General features: G+C 55.3%; 1 protein-coding gene across 1 annotated transcript in view; it reads right to left on the bottom strand.

Annotated features, from left to right (window-relative positions):
* Positions 1-8,819, bottom strand: part of LRRC75A (leucine rich repeat containing 75A) — a 52,036-nt gene extending 43,217 nt beyond the window's left edge. Inside the window, exon 1 of the mRNA XM_037809315.1 lies at positions 8,419-8,819. Within this exon, the coding sequence (XP_037665243.1) occupies positions 8,419-8,670 (252 nt within the window). The 5' untranslated portion in view covers positions 8,671-8,819. The remainder of the gene's footprint in view (positions 1-8,418) is intronic.
* Between the last annotated feature and the right edge of the window lie 9,466 nt (positions 8,820-18,285).

Genomic DNA, 18,285 nt, shown 5'->3' on the forward strand with positions numbered 1-18,285 from the left:
GAGCTGAGGGCCACAAGGGGTGGGGGCTGCCAGGCTGCCCAGTCCCCAGGTTGGGGGGGTGGGTCCCAGCTCCTGGCAGGTGTACGGTGTGCCGAGTGAGGTGCACTCCTGGGCTCCCCTTGGGGTCCCAGCCCTTGCCTGGTGCCCCTCAGTGTGAGAAGGGTGCTCCCCCCATAGCTGTGGGCGGCGGCTCCGTGAGGTGGGGGGCCAGCCCGTGGACCCCAGAGGCGGCACTGAGCACCCTGGGTGGGAGGAGGTGGGCTTGGAGCAGCAGGGTCCACGGGAGCTGCTGTGGCTGTCGAGGGCAGAGAAAGCAAACCCCAGCCAGGAGCAGGGTGGGTGGGGGGCTCCCTGCAGCTCCCGGGGCCCGCACCTGTGCCCACCTACGGCATCTGAGCCCTGGGGAGAGGCCAGCACCTGCCCTGTGCAGCGCCCCACGGCCGTCCCCTAGTGCCACAGCTCGGGGCTCTCCGCCCGGCTCCACTACCCCCTGTCCCTCACTGCCCACCCATGACCCCAGCCGCCTGTCAGATCCTTCCAAAGGGGCGCCTCGACGGAGCCAGAAAGTGCCCCCTCTTCCCCCAACCAGAGCAGCCCCTACCCCAGGCACCCACGGGTGTCTCCCGGACAGAAGAAACAAGTCATAATGAGCACCCAGGTCGCAGAAGACGTCAGGCCAGGTCCAAAGCTGGGGAGTCTGGGTCTCGTGGGCAGGAGAGCCACACGGAAGTGGGGGCCGTACTGCACCCCAAAAGGGGCCTCGGGCAGGAAGACAGAGGAGAAGTGGAAGGAGTGGGGGAGGGAAGCAGGAGCCCACAGAACCTTCCAGAGGCTGGGACAGCCCCCCCACCCCTTCATTAGCTCACAGGGCAGCTCTGGCCCAATGTGAAAGCACACGGGTCCCCGGTGCTGACCTGTCAGGAAAGGGGGGCAGCTGGACAGACTGATGTCTGCAGCCTGGACAGCAGTGGGTTGTGGGGGGTCTTGGCCCCAGCTCCTGCCCCGGGGCTGCTCCTCCCCTGGGTCCTGGGAAGGAACCAGGTGCCCCTGGGAGCCACGTCAGGGGAAAAGAGGAGGTCTGGGAATTCTGAGGCTGGGGGCCCGGTGGAACCCAGGAGGTGACCCCCGCGGCGTCAGCAGGAAACTGAGGCCAGAGAAGGGAAGGGCCGGTGCAGGGTGTGAGCCGGGGCAGAGCCTGCTGAGGGCGGGTTTGGGGGTCCCGGGGAGCTCACCCAGGGCCTGGCCAGCCGAGGCCACCGGCCCCAGCCCCCTCGGTCCTCGTCCTCACGCCACAGGAAGGGGCCACGCGGGACGGCTGTCTGTCCTGTTTCGCCGATGCCTGGAAGAACGGCCACTCGATCGCAGAATAAATGAATGGATTCCGACTTATTTTTTTGCTCATGTGTATTTTCTAGTTTTTCTACAATTGCTTTTAATTTATTTCATTTATACTATAAATACATTTATAATATATGCATAATTTAGTAAAATAAGTTTATATAAGTAATATGTGCATTATAAATATATTATAAATTGCTTTTATTTTTATTTATATTTTTATTTTAATTGTACATTGCTTTTATAGTATTAAAAAAAACACTATTTTTACTCTAAAAAATATAACCTGCTCATTCACTGCTGGTGGGAACATAAAATGGAAGACAGTTTGGTGGTTCCTCAGAAAGTCAAATATAGAATTACTCTATGACCCAGCAATCCCACCACTCAATATATCCCCAAGAGAATCGAAAGCAGAGACTCAAACAGATATTTACACACCGATGTTCACACAGGCATTATTTACAACTGCCAAAAGATGCACGCAACCCAAGCGTCCACCAGCTGATGACGGATCAACAAAATGATGGAATATTATTCAGCCGTAAAAAGGAACGAAGTCCTGATTCAAGCTACAACACAGAAGAACCTTGAAGACATCATGCCAAGTGAAATAAGCCAGACACAAAGCGACAAATATTGTATGCTGCGACCGATGTGAAATAATCAGAATAAGGGAAACCACAGAGTCAGAATCTAGAATGCAGATTACCAGGGGTCAGGGTGGGTTGAGGAATGGGGAGTTAAGGCTTAAACAGCACTGAGCTCCTATTTGGGACGGCGGGAGAGTTTTGGTAAAGGATGGTGCTGATGGTGGCACAACATTGTGAACGTAATTCACTGAATTACACATTTGAATATGGTTAAAAGGGGAAATGTTAGGTTGTATATACGGTACGAGAATAAAAATAAAAATAAAAAAATCCATGGAAATGCACTACACCATCAGTGAGCCCTCAGTTAAACCACAGACTACAGTTAACCGTGCAATTACAACCACGTGCTCTCATCAGTCGTAACAAACGTTCCACACCCATGCACGGTGCAATAATGAGGTGGCGTATGGGGACCCTGAATTTTATGCATGATGGTTCCGTAAACCCATGACTTCTCCAATAATAATAATAATAATAATAATAATAATAATAATAATAACCTACCATCCTTACCAAATTAGTTAAGGAGCAAAATAACCCGAGGAGATGCTTTGCAGCCTGGAGAGCAATGCACGGTGGGAGGGCTGCGTCCGCCCGAGGGGCTGGGGTTGGTGCAGGAGGCACCGCGGGCATCGGCCACGCAGGTGAGAGCAGCCGGGACCCAGCCCGCCCCGGTCCTCGCCAGCCCTGCCCCCCTTTCTTCCTGGGCCCCTCCCTCGCCAGGGCTGTCGGGGGCAGAGTGAAGCACACCAAGGCCCGGCGCATGGAGGAGACATTTTTAAGGATCTGTGTCTGCCCAGGGATGGGGGAGACATGGATGCAGAGAGAGGCCAGGGAGGGGGAAGAGGGAGGCAGGGGGATGCCCAGGGCGGGGGGCGGCTGGCACGCAGACCCCGAGGGAGGTACTGGGGTGAGGGCAGCTCTGGAGGTGGGCACCAGGCCGCCGGCCCTCGGTGGGCAAACCCGCTCCGCCAGCTCAACACTGTGGGCTGGACCCTGAGTCCACCCTGGTCAGGTACAAAACCACAGTGCCCCGTCCCCTTGGTGGCCGCGGCCGGGAGAACCCCCTACAGCCGCAGCAGCCAGGGGTCTGGGCTCCTAAAAGTTAAAAAAAAGAAAGGTGGCGAACCAGGTGGGTGCTGCTCGGGGCTGGGAGGGTGGGGAGCAGCGGGGAGGGGTGCGGGTGCTTTAACAAGGGGGTCCCCACCCGGCTCGGCGGCCCGGGTCTCTTTTACTCACAGTGAACCCAGACGCAGCTGTGGAAGCTGCTGTTTTAGACACCTGAGCCACCCTCCCGCTCCCCAGTTTCTCCAAGCGAGTGGGGCTCTGAGGCTGGTCAAATAAGGCCAGGAGGAGCCAGGCGTCGGGCACAGGGGAGTGGGGTGACCTCCTGGATGACCCCTGCCCACCCCGGGACCCTCTCTTGGGGAAGCCCGAGGAAGACGCTACCTTCCCGGGTAACGCTTCTGCAAGCCGGCTCCCACCCGCAGGAGGTGGGGGTGCAGGGGCTGCTGCTGGGCCTGTGCTTGGGGTGGACACCCCCCGAGAAGCCGCAGCCAAACCCTGCCAGCACCCAAGCAGGGGCACCAGAGGCAGCAGCCAGTGTGAGGCCTATGAGAAGTTTCAAATCCTTTCCATAGGGATTTCCTGCAAACCCACTGTGTGCCAGGTCCCCACCGACCCAGGGCCTCGGACCCAGGAAGGGGCCCGTAGAATCGACACTGGGGAGGGGGCAGGGTGCACCCACCCTGGACGGCCCATGGACGGAGCCCAGGGTGTATTAGGGGTCCTGAGGACACAGAGCAAAGCGGTTTCTGGACCCCATGGCACTGAGTCCTTCTCGGTCATGCTCGGCCACCAAACGGGCAGCTGTGTCCCCGGCCGGCTCCTCGGGCAGCCCCGGAAGCCGACGAAGCAGCAGGCCCTGGCCCCAGAATCCTTCTGAGTTGTTATCACCGGCAATGCCTGGCCCCAGCCCAGGTGGCGAGAGGGGAATTTTAAACAGGGAGGTTTCTCTCTGTAGGTGGCATCACCATGATTCAGCACCAGCAGCAGACGGGCACCGCAGAGGCCAAAGTGCCCGCACCGGGCTCAACTTCCCACCGCCCCCTTGGCAGGGGCCCCAGACCGCACCTGCCCGCTGGGCTCCTGCCCCGTACCCGGGCATCCGGCCACTCCTCTCTCTAGGAACATCACTGTCGGGCTGGCTGCCACGAAAGGGAAAACACCCAGCGGACATGGCAACCAGAAAGCCAACCACACCAGGACGCACGCTCCCGGGCTCGGGCCAATCAAGAGTCACCGCGAGTGGAGTCCAAGTCCTCTTGGAGGACATGCTGTGACGTGCACCTGCGTGCACTCACCTGTGCACGGCACACAGACTTGCAGGGCCCGAGCCTGCAGTTTTTGGCACACACCATCTAGGATGGGTGGGATCTTGGCCCTTGAGATGCCCACGACACAGCCTGACAATTGAGCATCGGGGGACACAGGTGTACACAGAGGGTTAAGGGCTGATACCCCGGATCTCAGATCTCTAAAGGCCATTCTGCTCTTTTTCTGCCTCCAAGGGCTTGTCCATCATCCAGGCCTCTGGGGGGCAAGTGACCATAGCACTGGGGGGCTCTTGTCCGCGACAGCTGATGTGGCTTATGCCCCCAGGTGTAGCATGAAGCCAGCCCCACCTGCCTGACCACAGGGGACTGATCCAGGAATCCGTGCCCAAGCCTCCCACTGGGCAGGCTAACGGTGCAGCAGCTCTGCCCAACTGGGTGCGCCATCTTGAATGGTATAAACCAAACCAATCAGGCCCTCTTTATGGGAAAGTAGGGATGCTGGTGAACATGGGGGGTGGGTCACTCCAGCCTGGCGTCTCCCAGGGAAACTGAGTCCTTATTCCAGTGCTCCAGGAGGCTGGCTGACAGCCAGTCTGGAATTTCTAGGACTTCCACAGGGTCCAGCACTCACTCTCTCTCCATGGCTGAAGGTCACCTCTTCTTGTTGCTACACCCGGGGGCGCGAGCCACATCAGGTAATGCAGACAAGAACCACCCAGGTCCGAGGGTGACTTGGCCCCCAAAAGGGCTGGATAATGGACAAGCCCTGGGAGGCTCCCTGGGGACCTGACCGGACAGGTCTTTCTTACCCGGAGAAAGAAAGATGAGCCAAACGATGGCAAAGCTGAGCCCACGATTTGAGGAGAGAATCTTGGAAAGGGTAAGGACTGGATCAGCAGGGTCCAGGGAAGGGGAGAAAAATGGCCTCTCCTACCCAAAGCTAGCTTCTCATACCCCCCAGAGCACCCACCCAGATGCCATCTGGACTTAGTGAACTCTGGATCCAAGCTGGACCTGGGTCAGGAAGATGGACCCTGCTGAGAACAGACACCAAGACCCTGCCCGGATCTTGGGGCCAGGCCCAGGTAGGGCAGCTTCTCCATCGCCGTGAGAAAGAGCGTTCATCTGCAGAGCCAACAAATCTCACACACTTGGTAGCGACTGCTCTGTTCTGTCACCCAGATCCCTCTTTGGGAGGTGAGGAAACAGCTCAGAGAGGTCATCTGCTGGGTCCAAGCACGACTGGAGGGCAAACCTCCCAGCTTTGGCCCTGGACCCCAAGCTCCTCTTCCTACCAAGCAGGGCACTGCTCTCTGCTCCAAGTCAGCTTCTCGGCTGTGCACCCCCGGCCACGGAGTGGGATCGTTAGATTTGGCAAGGCCTCCTGGCACTTCTCCAGCGAGTGACAAGCCTGGACTGGCTGGAAATTCTCCTGCCAGGAAAACCCCCCGAAGCTCAGCTGGGAAAGAGGGGCAATCAGAAGCAGCGGGGCCTTCCTTCAGCCCACGCGGTGCTGGGGTCTCTGCCTCCATGTCCAGGTCCCGGAGCAATGTGGGGATAGTCCCAGACTGGTGTGGGAATTCTGGATTCGGGGTCTGTAGGTGGGTATCAGAGGGTTCCTTGCAAGACAATGTGTGCCAGCATGTCTGGGAGAGTGTTGGCAGCTCTTTTGGGGCCTCAAAAAGCTCAAGGACGCTAAGGAGCTAAGAACACAGGACTCAAGGTCCTGGCCAGCCACAAACCCACCGAACCCATCTCAGCCAACGCAGGAGAAAGCGCTACGGGCCTGTTCCTTCTCGTCAAACATCCCCGAGGACTAAGAGCCCTGCACTCTGCATCCATCCCCGTCCTGGGATGCAGTGTGGCTGGAGAAGAGGCCCTCCCTGGGCTGACCCCGGGGGGTCCTGGGTGTTTTCATGTCCCATAGCGACTGCTCATTCTCTTTCTGAACGCCACCACCTCCAGACTGGCAGAGGAGATTGGGAAGGAAAATCCGACTGGGAGAAAGAGCCACTTCAGTGCACAAAGCCAGCTGGACCTTCCTCCACATGGCCTCGGGGTACTAGGAAACCCCCTCCCTGCTTCACGTGGACGTTTGGACACCTGCACGCTGCCCTCCCGCCCTGCCCGGGGCCCACGACCATTTCCCGGCAATGCAGGGCAGCTCTCTACCCCTTTGGGCAGGCCCACCGCTGGCCCTCACCCATTAGCCAAGGAGGTCAAGGAATACCCCCCCACACACACATCCAGAAAAGGGAGAAGTCTCCTCTCCCCACCTCCATCATCCCCCTGCCTCAGTCTGGCCACTAAGAGGGTTGCAGGGCACCAACAGAAGCAGGAAATGCCTGCTTCTCAAGGATGCTGTGGACACAGGGGCTTGGCCATTCTCCTGAAAAGCACAGAGAAGCACAGCTTCCCCAGGATGTGGAATCACACTTGGGGGTCGTGGAGCCCGAGGTGCAGACTTGGGGTACAGCGTTCTCCTGCTGGCCCCACCCAACTGGTCCTCCAGAACGCTGGCTTGCCTTTGTGCTTTCACCCCCCAGAAGGGCTTGTCCTGATCCAGCCAGGCAGCCTCCGAGGGCGGGGATCCCCTTCCAGTCTCTGTATCCCCCGCAGCGCCCACCCCGGCGACGGGGGATGGCACGTGATCGGCACAACCTCCTTACTGGCTCGTGTGCCTGGTGTGCAAGTGGGATATCACGGTCTGGAAAATCCATCACTCTGAGAGCAAAAAAGCTCCTTCCCTCAGAGGCATCCACGGGCTTCCAATTTTCAAAAGACAAAGACATACGCATCACTGAAGTTCCGTGGCGCGTAATGTCATCTTGCTCTGATAATCCAATTCAGAGGAGGCATCTGGGGTCAAGGAATTTCTTGGGCATCCTTCTGGACGTGGTTCAGGAGAACCGAGGCGAGAGCATAAACTGCACTTTTTCCCACATCCCCAAGCCCCCGCTTTCCGCTCCCTCTGCAGCATTTCCCTTGGGAACACATGCTCCAGGGTAAAAGCCACACCGGATACAAAGGTGGGGGCAGTACCCAGCATCCAGGAGGGTGCAGTCTAGATTTTGAAAGGTCCCCCAAGGAAGACACATATACAGCCGCTTTCCTCAGTGATGGAAAAACTGAGATTTGAGATTCCACCCCCAACTGCAGTAGATTCCACCTCTGAAGTGGGCAATCGGGCAAGAATAGGGGTGCCTGGACTTGGCTACCCCCCAAGGACAGAAGACTAGAGAGGCCAGGCCAAAGCCACCTGTTTGGTGATGGGGGAGACATCCCTGCACCTTGTTTCCTCTCCCCAGCTCGGCAAAATCCATCCAACAAACCACCTCGCCAGCCCCAAAGCAAAGGAAAACAGGCGAAAGACAAACGGGTGAGGGCAGCCCCAAAGCGGAGGCCATCTGTCAGCTCTGCCAGTCGGTCCCCACCCGGCGAGATAAGGGCAGGCTGAGGGCAGGTGCTGGCAGCCTCCTGAGGCCCCTGCCCGACAGGGGGTCACGGATGCCCCGCGGGAACCCAAGCCCAGCTCCTCCTCTGCGCTGCTTTCAGCAGAGACTCATGACTAAGGACCTGTCAAAGTTGGTCAGGGAAGGGAGGACACTGTCTCCTCCCCGAACCACAAGCCAGGACGTCCCCCAGGTGGGCGAACGACCCAGGCGCCGGCACCTCTCCAGCCCCGGGGCTGCGCTGGATCTCCTGGGGAAACGGGGTTCAGCTGCAAGTGCGCGCGGCGCGGGGCAGGGACGCGGATTCTTGGAGGCCCCCGGGCAAGGGGGTGACCGCCAGGAGGGAGAGCGCAAGAGAACGGCGCCCTGGCCCGCCCGAGGCATCCGTGCCTGCAGCCCCTCCCGACCATCCCTGGGGACCACCCTCCTTCTCCGCCTGCGGAGGAGAGAAGCGGGGACGTTATTCCAACAGGTCCCCCTCGCCGGGCCCCAGCAGGCCTGCCTCCCTGCGCCCTGCCCCGAGGCCGCGAGTTCAGCGGGCGCGCCAAGGCACCTGCGGCCCCGCCGCGCTCCAGCCCCGCGGGAGGGGGTCCTCGGGGCGGTGCCTCCCCCCCGGCGCCCCCTCCCCGCGCTCACCTGGCGCAGGTGCTGCAGCAGCGTGCCCGCCTCCTCCCGCCGGCCCTGGCGCACCATCCGCAGCAGCTCCTGGACCATGCCGACGCGCCGGTGGTAGGGGGGCAGCCCCGCGCCCGCGCCCGCGCGCCCCGCCTTGTCCCCGGCGCGCAGCAGCAGCGACGCCCAGAAGTCGGGCCGCTCGCGGCGGGGCCCGGGCGCCGCGCCGGGGCTGCCTCTGTCCGCCAGGCTGCCCTTGGTCTGCCGCGTGCCCATGCCGCCGCCGCCGCCCGCCGGGACGCTGCGCGCGGGGCCTCCAGGCCGCGTCCCCCGCCGCCCGCCCGGGCGCGCCCGCCTCCCGGCCGCAACTTTGGGGGAACTGTTGCGCGCGGGCGGCGCGGGGCGGGGGCGGCGGCGGCCCGCGCTCCCTCGCTCCGCCCCCCCGGCGCCCCGCGCGCGCGCCCCGGCTCTGCGCGCTCCCGCCCCGCGCTCCGCAGCCCCGCGCCGCTGCCCGGCCCGCCCGCCGGCGCCTGCCGGGACCCCGGGCGCCCCCTCCCGGCCTCTCCCGCGCCTCCACCCCCCAGCCCGGCGCCGCGCCGCCTGCGGGCCGCCGCGCTGCGCCTCCGGGACCCCGGCGCGGGGGCGAGGGGCGCGGGCAGCCCCCGGGGGCCTTGGCTCGCGGTCCCCGCGCGGCAGGTGGCCCAGGTGCCGGCTGGATCCCGCGCGCGGCGAGGCCTGCGGGCGGTGGAGGGAGGCGGCTGGTGCGCGGGGTGGTGGGGGTGGGTGGGGAGGGGGCGCGCAGCTCCAGCGTCGGGGTCCTGGAAGTGGGCTGCTCTGGGCCTCAGCGTCCGAGTCATCGGGGCCTCCCCCAGACTGACTGCATGAGAACCTCTGTCTGCGGTGGGGGGGCCTGGGGATCTGCATTTTTAGCCAGCATCTCGGGTGAATCCGAGGCGCTGCCCTTTGAGATCCGGCCTGCGGGTGGCGGGGTGGGGGGTATGGTTGGTGCGCCAAGGCGGACACCGCGGGCTGTATGCTGTGTGCGCGCCCTTTATGGAGGGGGCCTGTCGCTTCCGTCAGTCTCCCAAAGGGGCTGGAGCACAAAGATGTGAAGAACCTCCCTGCCCCTCCCACTGGCCCACCCCGTCCTCCTCCAGGCCTCGCCCAGCCTCTGCAGATCTGATGGTGCTTGGAAAACAGGGTGAGAGCTGTTTTCCTGGCTTTTCCTCTGGAATACCGGGATGGTAATATGACATCAAGAGGTGGAGTGAGGTGAGATGGGTGTGTAAACTCCAAGCAGAGTAGGTGCATTCTGCAAATGGCAGTCCCTTTTCCTGCTCTGCAGATGTCCTAGGGTTTTCCCACAGGCGTCTTCTCCATCATCCCCGAGTGCAGATGGGATGAGGCTCAGGCCAGCAGTCCCAATACCCTACCCTGGGGTGCAGTTGCCCCCCCCCATTTCTTTTTCCTTTGGATCACCCACTCCAAATGCCCATTTTGGCTGGCAAAGCATATTCAAGTCTTCCCACAAGCCGGCTTCTCAGAGCCTAGAGCAGCACCTTCCAAACTTACCTGGACCCTTTGTGTGCAGATCACACCTGTTGGCATCTCCAGAGAACCCAGTTTGGGCAACACGTCCAGGCCTCCCCTCTCTGACCTGCAGAACCGCCACCAGGCAGAGGTTGTCACCAGGAAAACCTGCTGACCTGTCCCCTCCCCAGGGAGAGGGGGCTCCACCCACCTGGGGGCAGACCACAGGTAGCCCCATTGTTGAACTGGTGAAATCACAGCCTCTTGAGCTAGCAGGTTGTCCTGCCTCGAAGGTGTGCATTTGGGGCAAACGCCCTCTCGGTGGAAGATGGTCCCTTCCTGCCCGGGCCAGTCCGACACTTGGGATTTCCTCTTCTTCAGAGACCTGATTCCACTTTACTTCTCCTCTCTTATTTTTCCCCCCATTTCCCCCCCTATTTTCTGGCTTGTTCTCCTCAGCATATTTTTATTTAAATCTCTCCCATCTATTTAAAAATAAAATTTCACTTGCCCCCAACCCCTCCAGGCCTACCAGCTGCCCACTCCCACGGGCCTGCCCCTTTCTCCCCAGCCACCTCAATTTCCCTGCCTCTCTTTCCTCTTCACCGATGCTTCTTGGAAATATCTTCCATTGATTGTTTCTCCTCCTTTACCTCCGTTCATTCCGCACCCACTACGGTTTGGCTTCTGGCCACACCACTCCACTGAAATGCCTCTTGCCAGTGACCTAGTTACTAAATTCAGTGGCAACTTCCAGTTTTCATCTTACTCCATCTTTAAGTAGCATCTGAGCCTGTTGCCTACTCCGTTTCAATTGAAATACTACTTCCTTGGATCCTGGGGCACTATTCTCTGGGTTTCCTCCCTGAGTTTCACTGTGGGCTCCTTTGCTTGCCCCCACCCTTTACTTGTTGATGTGACCAAGGTGCTGACTGCTTCATGGGCAATGTTATTTATGTTCACAGCTTTCCCCATCACACACGCACATACAGATGACTCCAAGTCCCTCTTTCCAGATGATAAGTTAATTAGTTAACCTGTTGCTCATTCATGGAAGAATGGTAGAAGACACAAAGCTGGGTCAGAGACAAAAGACCATTATTCAGGACACCAGCAAGCAGCTTGAGCATCAAAATATTTGCATGGGTTCTCCTCGCCTCCAAGTCTCACAGGGATGATGTGATGGGCCCAGCTGGGTGCTGTGCAGGCAGGGGGTTTGCGTGGAGGCTGAAGGAAACTGAGCGTGGGGAATCGACACTGCTTTTACAGAAACAGTAAGCAGGCTTACCCTTTGTCCTGGAGGGAGACCGTGGCTTCTCCCTCAAGGCTGGTCGCTATAAACACGACACTGAGAAATGGTCCAGGTAAAAAGCGCCAGGGCCTCCAGTTCTTGGCATACACAGCAAGGTGTGTAGAAGTGCAAGAGACCCATGGGGGACTATCACTTCCAACAGTGGGTGCTTCACACTCAATGAACGTGTGCATCCTCTTCCAGGCACCCTTCCCAACCTACCTACTTGCATCTCTGCTTTCTGTTAGCTGAACAGCAGGACGGCAACCCAGGTCCTCTTGCACTCTCCGGGTCTCTTACCGTGTACATCTGGTCAACCACCGAGTCCAGTTAATGAAGCTTATTGTGGTATCTCTCATTGGCTGTGAATACACTGAGTGCTTGAACTTGGGCTGTGTCCATTACATAGATTATGCTCTTTAATCCTTTCAGCAGCTCTGTAAGGTAGATTTTTATTAGTGTCCTGATTTCACAGGTGAGGAAATGGAATCTTAGAGAGGTAATGTGCCTTGCCTAAAATTACACAGATAGTAAGGGGCAGGGCTGGGATTCACACTTGAGTCTGGCTAACTCAAAAGCCTATGTCATTAATACTACTTTATGCCATCGATCCTGCCTTTTAAATATTTCTTCATTCCACAGCCACAGTCTTTGTTGAAGATCTGTCATTTTCACCCTAGTCATTGCAACAGCCTTCTTTCTAACTTGTCTCCCCACCTTTGTCTTGCCTCCTCTTATTCATCTTCCATGTCACTGTTAGAGGATCATCTAAGAGGGGAGACACATCCACACGCCCCTCATCGGTGATTCCTGTCACTCTCGGTCCAGACCACTGAACATGGCGCTAGTGTCCCTTGGGTGCTGGTGGACTTCATGCCCTCGTGTCCTTCACTTCAATCATCGTCTCTCCTGAGATGCCCTGCTATGTGCCTCTGCACATATGCGTCATCTTCTGACAGGCCCTTCACCTCCTCACTGGATACCTACTCATCCATTAAGACTCAATCAATGTAGGGGTCACCTCCCTCTGGGGGTTACTCCAGATGCTGTACCACCTCCCACCCTCCGCTACATAGTACCCTCTGAAGATGATACTTTATTTTGTCCTATGTTTCTACTCTTTGTTTGCACATCCCTTCATTGCCTAATCCCTCCTCAGCCTTCAGACTGCACTTGGGTATCACCCCCCCCACCCCCGGGGATGGCTTCTCTGATTCTCCAGCCTTCTACTGGCTCAGGTTAGGGGTTCACCTGTCTGTTCCCAAACTCTCCTTGCCCTACTCTGTTATGCCCCATCCCCCAGGGTGGGTTCACAGTGTTGCATACCATTGTCCCCTAGTGCCTACACAGCACGGTGCCTGGCACATAGTAGAAGCTCAATAAATGCGTGTTGAATGAAAAAACGAATGGCCGTCTCCAGCGTTAGCTCAGTGCCAGGAAGTGGTTCCATGGCAGGCACTCAGTAAGTTGACTGAATGCCCCAGAGGCTAAAATGCCTGCTGGATGTGTTGGCATGGAAGCCATGGATGATGGTAAGGAAAGCAGTGTGCGGGGAATTCAGGCACAAAGGGGAGGCAGGTATGAAAGCAGAGAGAACTCATGTAGCCTATTCTTTCAAGAAACTTGGTTGTGAATAGGATGGTAACTGGAAACTGCTTGTTTCCAGACACGGGGAGAGAATGTGGGCATAGAGGAGGCTGGGAGAGACAGGCTGGGGCTGACGGCCTGAGGCCGTCTCCGATCAGGTGGGTGGGGGGTAACCTAGAGCACAGGTAGGGGCATGTGCTTCAAACAAGCCTCAGACAGACCCTGGCACTGATTCAGCAAAGAAGGAGCAAGATGCAAATAGGTTTGCAGGTGAAAGAAAGATTAAAGGAACTTTTCCCTGATGGTCTTAAATTTTTTTTTCAATGGGGTAGAGAGCCACCTGCTACAGTGGCAGGAGAGAAGGTGAGGCATGGGCTTGCAGAGAGAGGTGAAGCCGGGACCACAGCTGAGGGCAAGGGGAGAGGGGGCTGCCTGGGGAAGGAAGGAGGGAGGGTCGGGCAGGAGGCGGGAGACAGCGAGCGCTCGGTGGCTCCTGGGCGTGGCGGTGAGATTTGCTCTGGAGACTCTCAGCAGCTCTGGAATCAGAGCCAAGACTCAGAACTAGGGACTCGATTGATCCAGCGTTGGGGGTGGCAGACGGATGGGGCAGGCTGGAGGACAGTAGATTCTTGCGGGAGATTGAATCGAGCCCCCGACAAAGACAAATCGAGGTCCTAACCTCTGGTCCTGGGGTATGGATTCACTTGTAAGTAGGCTCTGTGAAGATCCTATTGAGATGAGGCCAAACTGAATTGATGCACTACTGAATTGAGTCCTTATCAGAGGAGGAAATCCAAGCAGTGACCCAGCGGCTGAGCAGGGGGAGCAGAAGCCACCAGAGACGAAGGGAGTCAGAAGGCAGTCAGGGAAGGACGTGAAGCCACAAGGGGTCTCGGGATGGGATTTTGGTTCTCAAACTTGAGCCTGCAGCAAAATCCCCCAGAGGGCTGGTTGAAACACAGCTTGCTGGGCTCCACCCCCCGGTTTTCTGGTTCAGTAGTTCTGGGGTGTTTGTGCATTTGTGCATTTCTCGTACATTTCCGGGGATGCTCAAGCAGCAGGCCCAGGGACCATCCTTTGAGGAAAGCCAGGTGTGGGGAGGAAGCAAGTGAGAACTTTTCTTTCCCAAGGGCTCATCAAGAGGAATTTAGGGCGTCATTGCACTGCTGAAGTAACTGACTCTGGGGGAAAATGGAAAACAAAAACACACAAAACCCTTTTAATTCATTTTCTTCTCTCAGCAGCTCTGCAGACTCCTGTTCCTTTTTTCAGCTATAGGTGAATGCTTCAGGTCCCCTGAATGATGACACGAGCTCTGACATGTTAGTCCAAAGGACCCACTGTGCAAGCAAACCCTTGCATGACACCTCAAACATCCAGTCGACTCTTAATCTGGAACCTAGAAAACCCCTAGGGTGCCTTGCTCAGGTCTTGGCCTGAGAGATGGTCTGAAGTGCACAGGAGGGAGCTGGCCTCTGTGGGAGGGAGGGAGTTGGGGGGCAGGAGAGCTAGCATCCGGGTCTCCACTAATTCTAAGTTCTCACCTTGCAAATAGAGCATCAGAAGGACACATCCTGGGTCCGTGCACTTAGAACCACTGAGAACTGTGTGCAGGCTTGACTTGATACTATTTTCTCTCCTGCTTTTCTAATTATTTCTCCATTGCTCCATGCATGGCTAGCTTTAATTGAGTTATTTCATTTGTTATGTAATAAGCACCCATGAGCTCATCCAAAACAAAACAAAGCAAAGCCAGATTCTTGACAATAACTGACATTTAATTGTAGGATTTCCTTCCCTCCCAGCCCCCTGCCTCCCTCCTTTCTACTCAATCCTGAGTAGCCTTCATCCCGAATCCGGGTGTGATGGTTAATTTCATGTGTCAACTTGGTTGGGTTATGGTGCCCACTGGCCTGTTTGTTACTGTGAAGGTATTTCATGGATTTAAATAGTTAGTCAGTAAATTGCATCTACGGCTGATTGCATCTACAATCAACAAAGGAGATTGCCTTCAGCAATGAGAGGAAGTGCCTCATCCAATTAGTTGGAGGTCTTACAGGGAGAACTGAGGATTTCAGCAGTCAGAAAGAATTTCTATCTCTACTTCAGCCAGCCAGCTTCCCCTGGGGAACTCATTGAAACCTTCATCTGAGTTCCCAGCTTATGGCCTGCCCTGTGGAATTCGGACATGGTAATCCCCACAGCCGTAAAAGCCAATTCCTGTAATAAATCTTATAATATATATATATCTGCAATTGGTTCTGTTTCCCTGGAGAACCCTGGCTAATACAGATTTGGTATTGGGAGTGGGGTGCTGCTATGAAAATATCTAAAAATGTGGAAATAGCTTTGGAATTGAGTAATGGGTAGAGACTGGAAGAATTGTGAGCTTGATAGGAAAGGCCTAGATTGCTTTGAAGAGGCTGTTAAAGGTACATTAGATGAGACCTTGGAAGGAAATGAGGAGTATGTTATTGGAAATTGGAGGAAAAGTGATCCTTGTTATAAAGTGGCAGAGAACTTGGTACAATTGTATTCTGATGTTAAATTAAAAGTAGAACTTGTAAGTGATGAACTTGGCTATTTAGCTAAGGAGATTTCCAACCCAAGTGTGGAAGGTGTAACCTGGATTCTCCTTGCAGCTTCTAGAAAACCATAAGAGGAAAAGGATGAACAGAAAATTAAACTCTTAAGCACAAAGGAACCAGCAATTAATTCTGAAAGTTCTCAGCGTACCCAGAATGTGTGCTCTGAGACTTTGGGCCAGAAGCGGCTGTATTGGGGACCTCCCTGAGCTTTCAGGAAGTGACTTTGCTGAGAACAGGGCTCCATGGGAGGGTTTAATGGAACAACCCTTTGCTAAAGAGGGTGTGGCCAAAAATGGATCCAGTCAGCCCTTTCAGTGGAGGTCAGGATTGGAAATGCAGTTATCCAGGAAGGATCTGTGCAAAATTCTACTGTCTGATGGTTTGGACCCACTTGAACTGCGTGCAAAGTCAACAAGGTTTTTGTGAAATTTGTATGAGCAAAACCACTGCCTGCCTGGACTGAAAGGGATGGAGAAGGGACAAACTGCGGGAAGAATGGCTTCAAAGGAAGGATCATGGAAGCCAAGGTCTGGACTGAAGAGATCTCCATGGGTGTAGAGAGTGGTCCCATGCACGAGTGTAGCAAGAGCAGGTCCACCCCTTTGTTTAGGGAGGGTACTGCCACCCCAATGCTCACAGAGGGTGGGGCATTTTCAGAGAGCCTGGCTGCCACCCCCATGCTCAGAGAAGATGGGGCTTCACCCCAGTGGTCAGGGACAGCATGGCCTCCATGCAAGTGCTTGGAAGGGTTGGAGCTGCTGCTCCATCAGGTCTGGAGCACAACCCCAAGATGACTCACAGACCTTGAAATCTAATGGAGTTTGCCCTGCTGGGTTTCAGACTTGTTTGGGACCCATGACCCCTGTTTTCCTTTCAATTTCTCCCTTCTGGAGTGGGAATGTTCATCCTGTGTGTGTCCCTCCACTGGGGAAATAGAAGCAATAACTTGTTTTCTAGGTTTCTCTGATTTATCAGACAGATAATTTTGCCCTCGGACAGACCACACCCACAACCGGTTTTGATGATGAGACTTGGTACGTAGCATTGTTACTGAAATGACTTAAGACTGTTGGAACGTTGCGATGGGATTGGTGAGTTTAGTATGTGCAAAGAGTATGTCTTTTGGGGTCCAGAGGGTGGACTGTGGCGGATTGCATTGTGTACTCCAGTTTGGACATGTTTATGGTCTTGATCTGCCTTCTGGTGGGTGTGGACCCATTGTAAATAAGATCCCTTCAAGATGGGACATCAGTTAAGGTGTGGCCCTACTGCATCAGATTGGGCTTTGTTTTAGTTTCCTAGGCTGCTCACAGCAGATTCCATGAAACGGGTTGTCTTTAAACAATGGGAATTTATTAGGTTACAGTTTGAGATAGTGAGAATGTCCAAATGAAGCATCATCCAGGCGATGTTTTCTTCCCAAAGACCAGCTACCAGCGATCCTTGGCTCCTCTGCCACATGGCAAGGCCCATGTTTCATTGCTTTCAGCTTCCTGCTTCTGGGGCTTTTCTTACTCTCTCTGTTTTCATTCCATTTATAAAGGAATTCGGTAAGAGGATTAAGAGCCATCCTGAATGAGGTGGGTCACACCTTAACTGAAGTAACCTTGCCAAAATGTCCTACTTAACAATGGGTCCACACCCACAGGAATGGATCATGTCTTTCTGGGGTACATACAGCTTCAAACCACCACAGGCTTTAATCTGGGTGCTTGGAGTCCTTTATAAGCAGAGTGAAAGTCAGACGGAGCGAGAAGCCAGGAGCCAGAGGTGAACAGAACCTGGAAGAGAAAGGGGAAGATGCTGCATCGCCATGTGACAGAAAAGCCAAGAAACCCCAAAGACTGCCCGCCAGCCTGAAGGTACTGACTCCCAGAGGAAGCAAGCAGTCTAGCATCCAAACCCACGAGCCAATAAATTCCCACTGTTAAACCGACCCATTGGGTGTTATTTGCTTTAGCAGCAGGAACCTCAGACACCTGTGTTCATTGTTCTCTGTTTTCCTCTTCTTATTACTTTAAAACTTCTTTTCAGAATGGAAAATTTCAAACCTACACAAAGATAGAGACTAGTCCACTAAACACACATGTACCTATTGCCCTGATTTTGACTTTTCAAATCATGACTAATCTTATTTTATCCAAAACTGTCTTAGTTTGCCAGGGCTGCTATAACAAATACCACAAATTGGCCGGGTTACACAACAGGAGTTTACTGTTTTGGAGGCCACAAGTCCAAAGCCAAGGTGTTAGCAAGGTAACCTGTTCCCCTTTGGAGCAGGAGAAACATTCCAACTTGCCCGAAAATCCTCCCCCACGTGGCGATCTGTCTCCTCTCTCCCGTGGCTTCTGCTGACTCACTGCATCTGAGTTTCCTCTGCTACAAGGTACAAGGGCTCCAGTCACGTGGGACCAAAGGCCACTCCGATTCCGTTTGGCTTCACCTCGTAGCATCGTTGAGAATCTGACTTAGAAACGAGCCCACATCCCAGGGCCCGGGGTTGGGGCTTGAATGTGTCTCACAGGGACTGGACTCCATTCCCAGCAACACCCCTGCCCGTTCATGCTGCACCCACATTCTTTTTTTTTTTTTTTTTTATTAAATTCAGTTTTATTGAGATACATTCACATGCCATACAATCATCCATAGTGTACAATCAACTGTTCACAGTATCATCATATAGTTGTGCATTCATCACCACAATCTATTTTTGAACATTTTCCTTAGATCAGAAAGAATCAGAATAAGAATAAAAAATAAAAGTAAGAAAGAATACCAAAATCATCCCCCCATCCCACCCTATTTTTCATTTAGGTTTTGTCCCCATTTTTCTACTCATCCATCCATTCACTGGATAAAGGGAGTGCAATCCACAAGGTTTTCACAATCACACTA

Source organism: Choloepus didactylus, chromosome 18 (assembly GCF_015220235.1).
Source record: "Choloepus didactylus isolate mChoDid1 chromosome 18, mChoDid1.pri, whole genome shotgun sequence".
In the NCBI taxonomy this organism is placed as follows: Eukaryota; Metazoa; Chordata; class Mammalia; order Pilosa; family Megalonychidae; genus Choloepus; species Choloepus didactylus.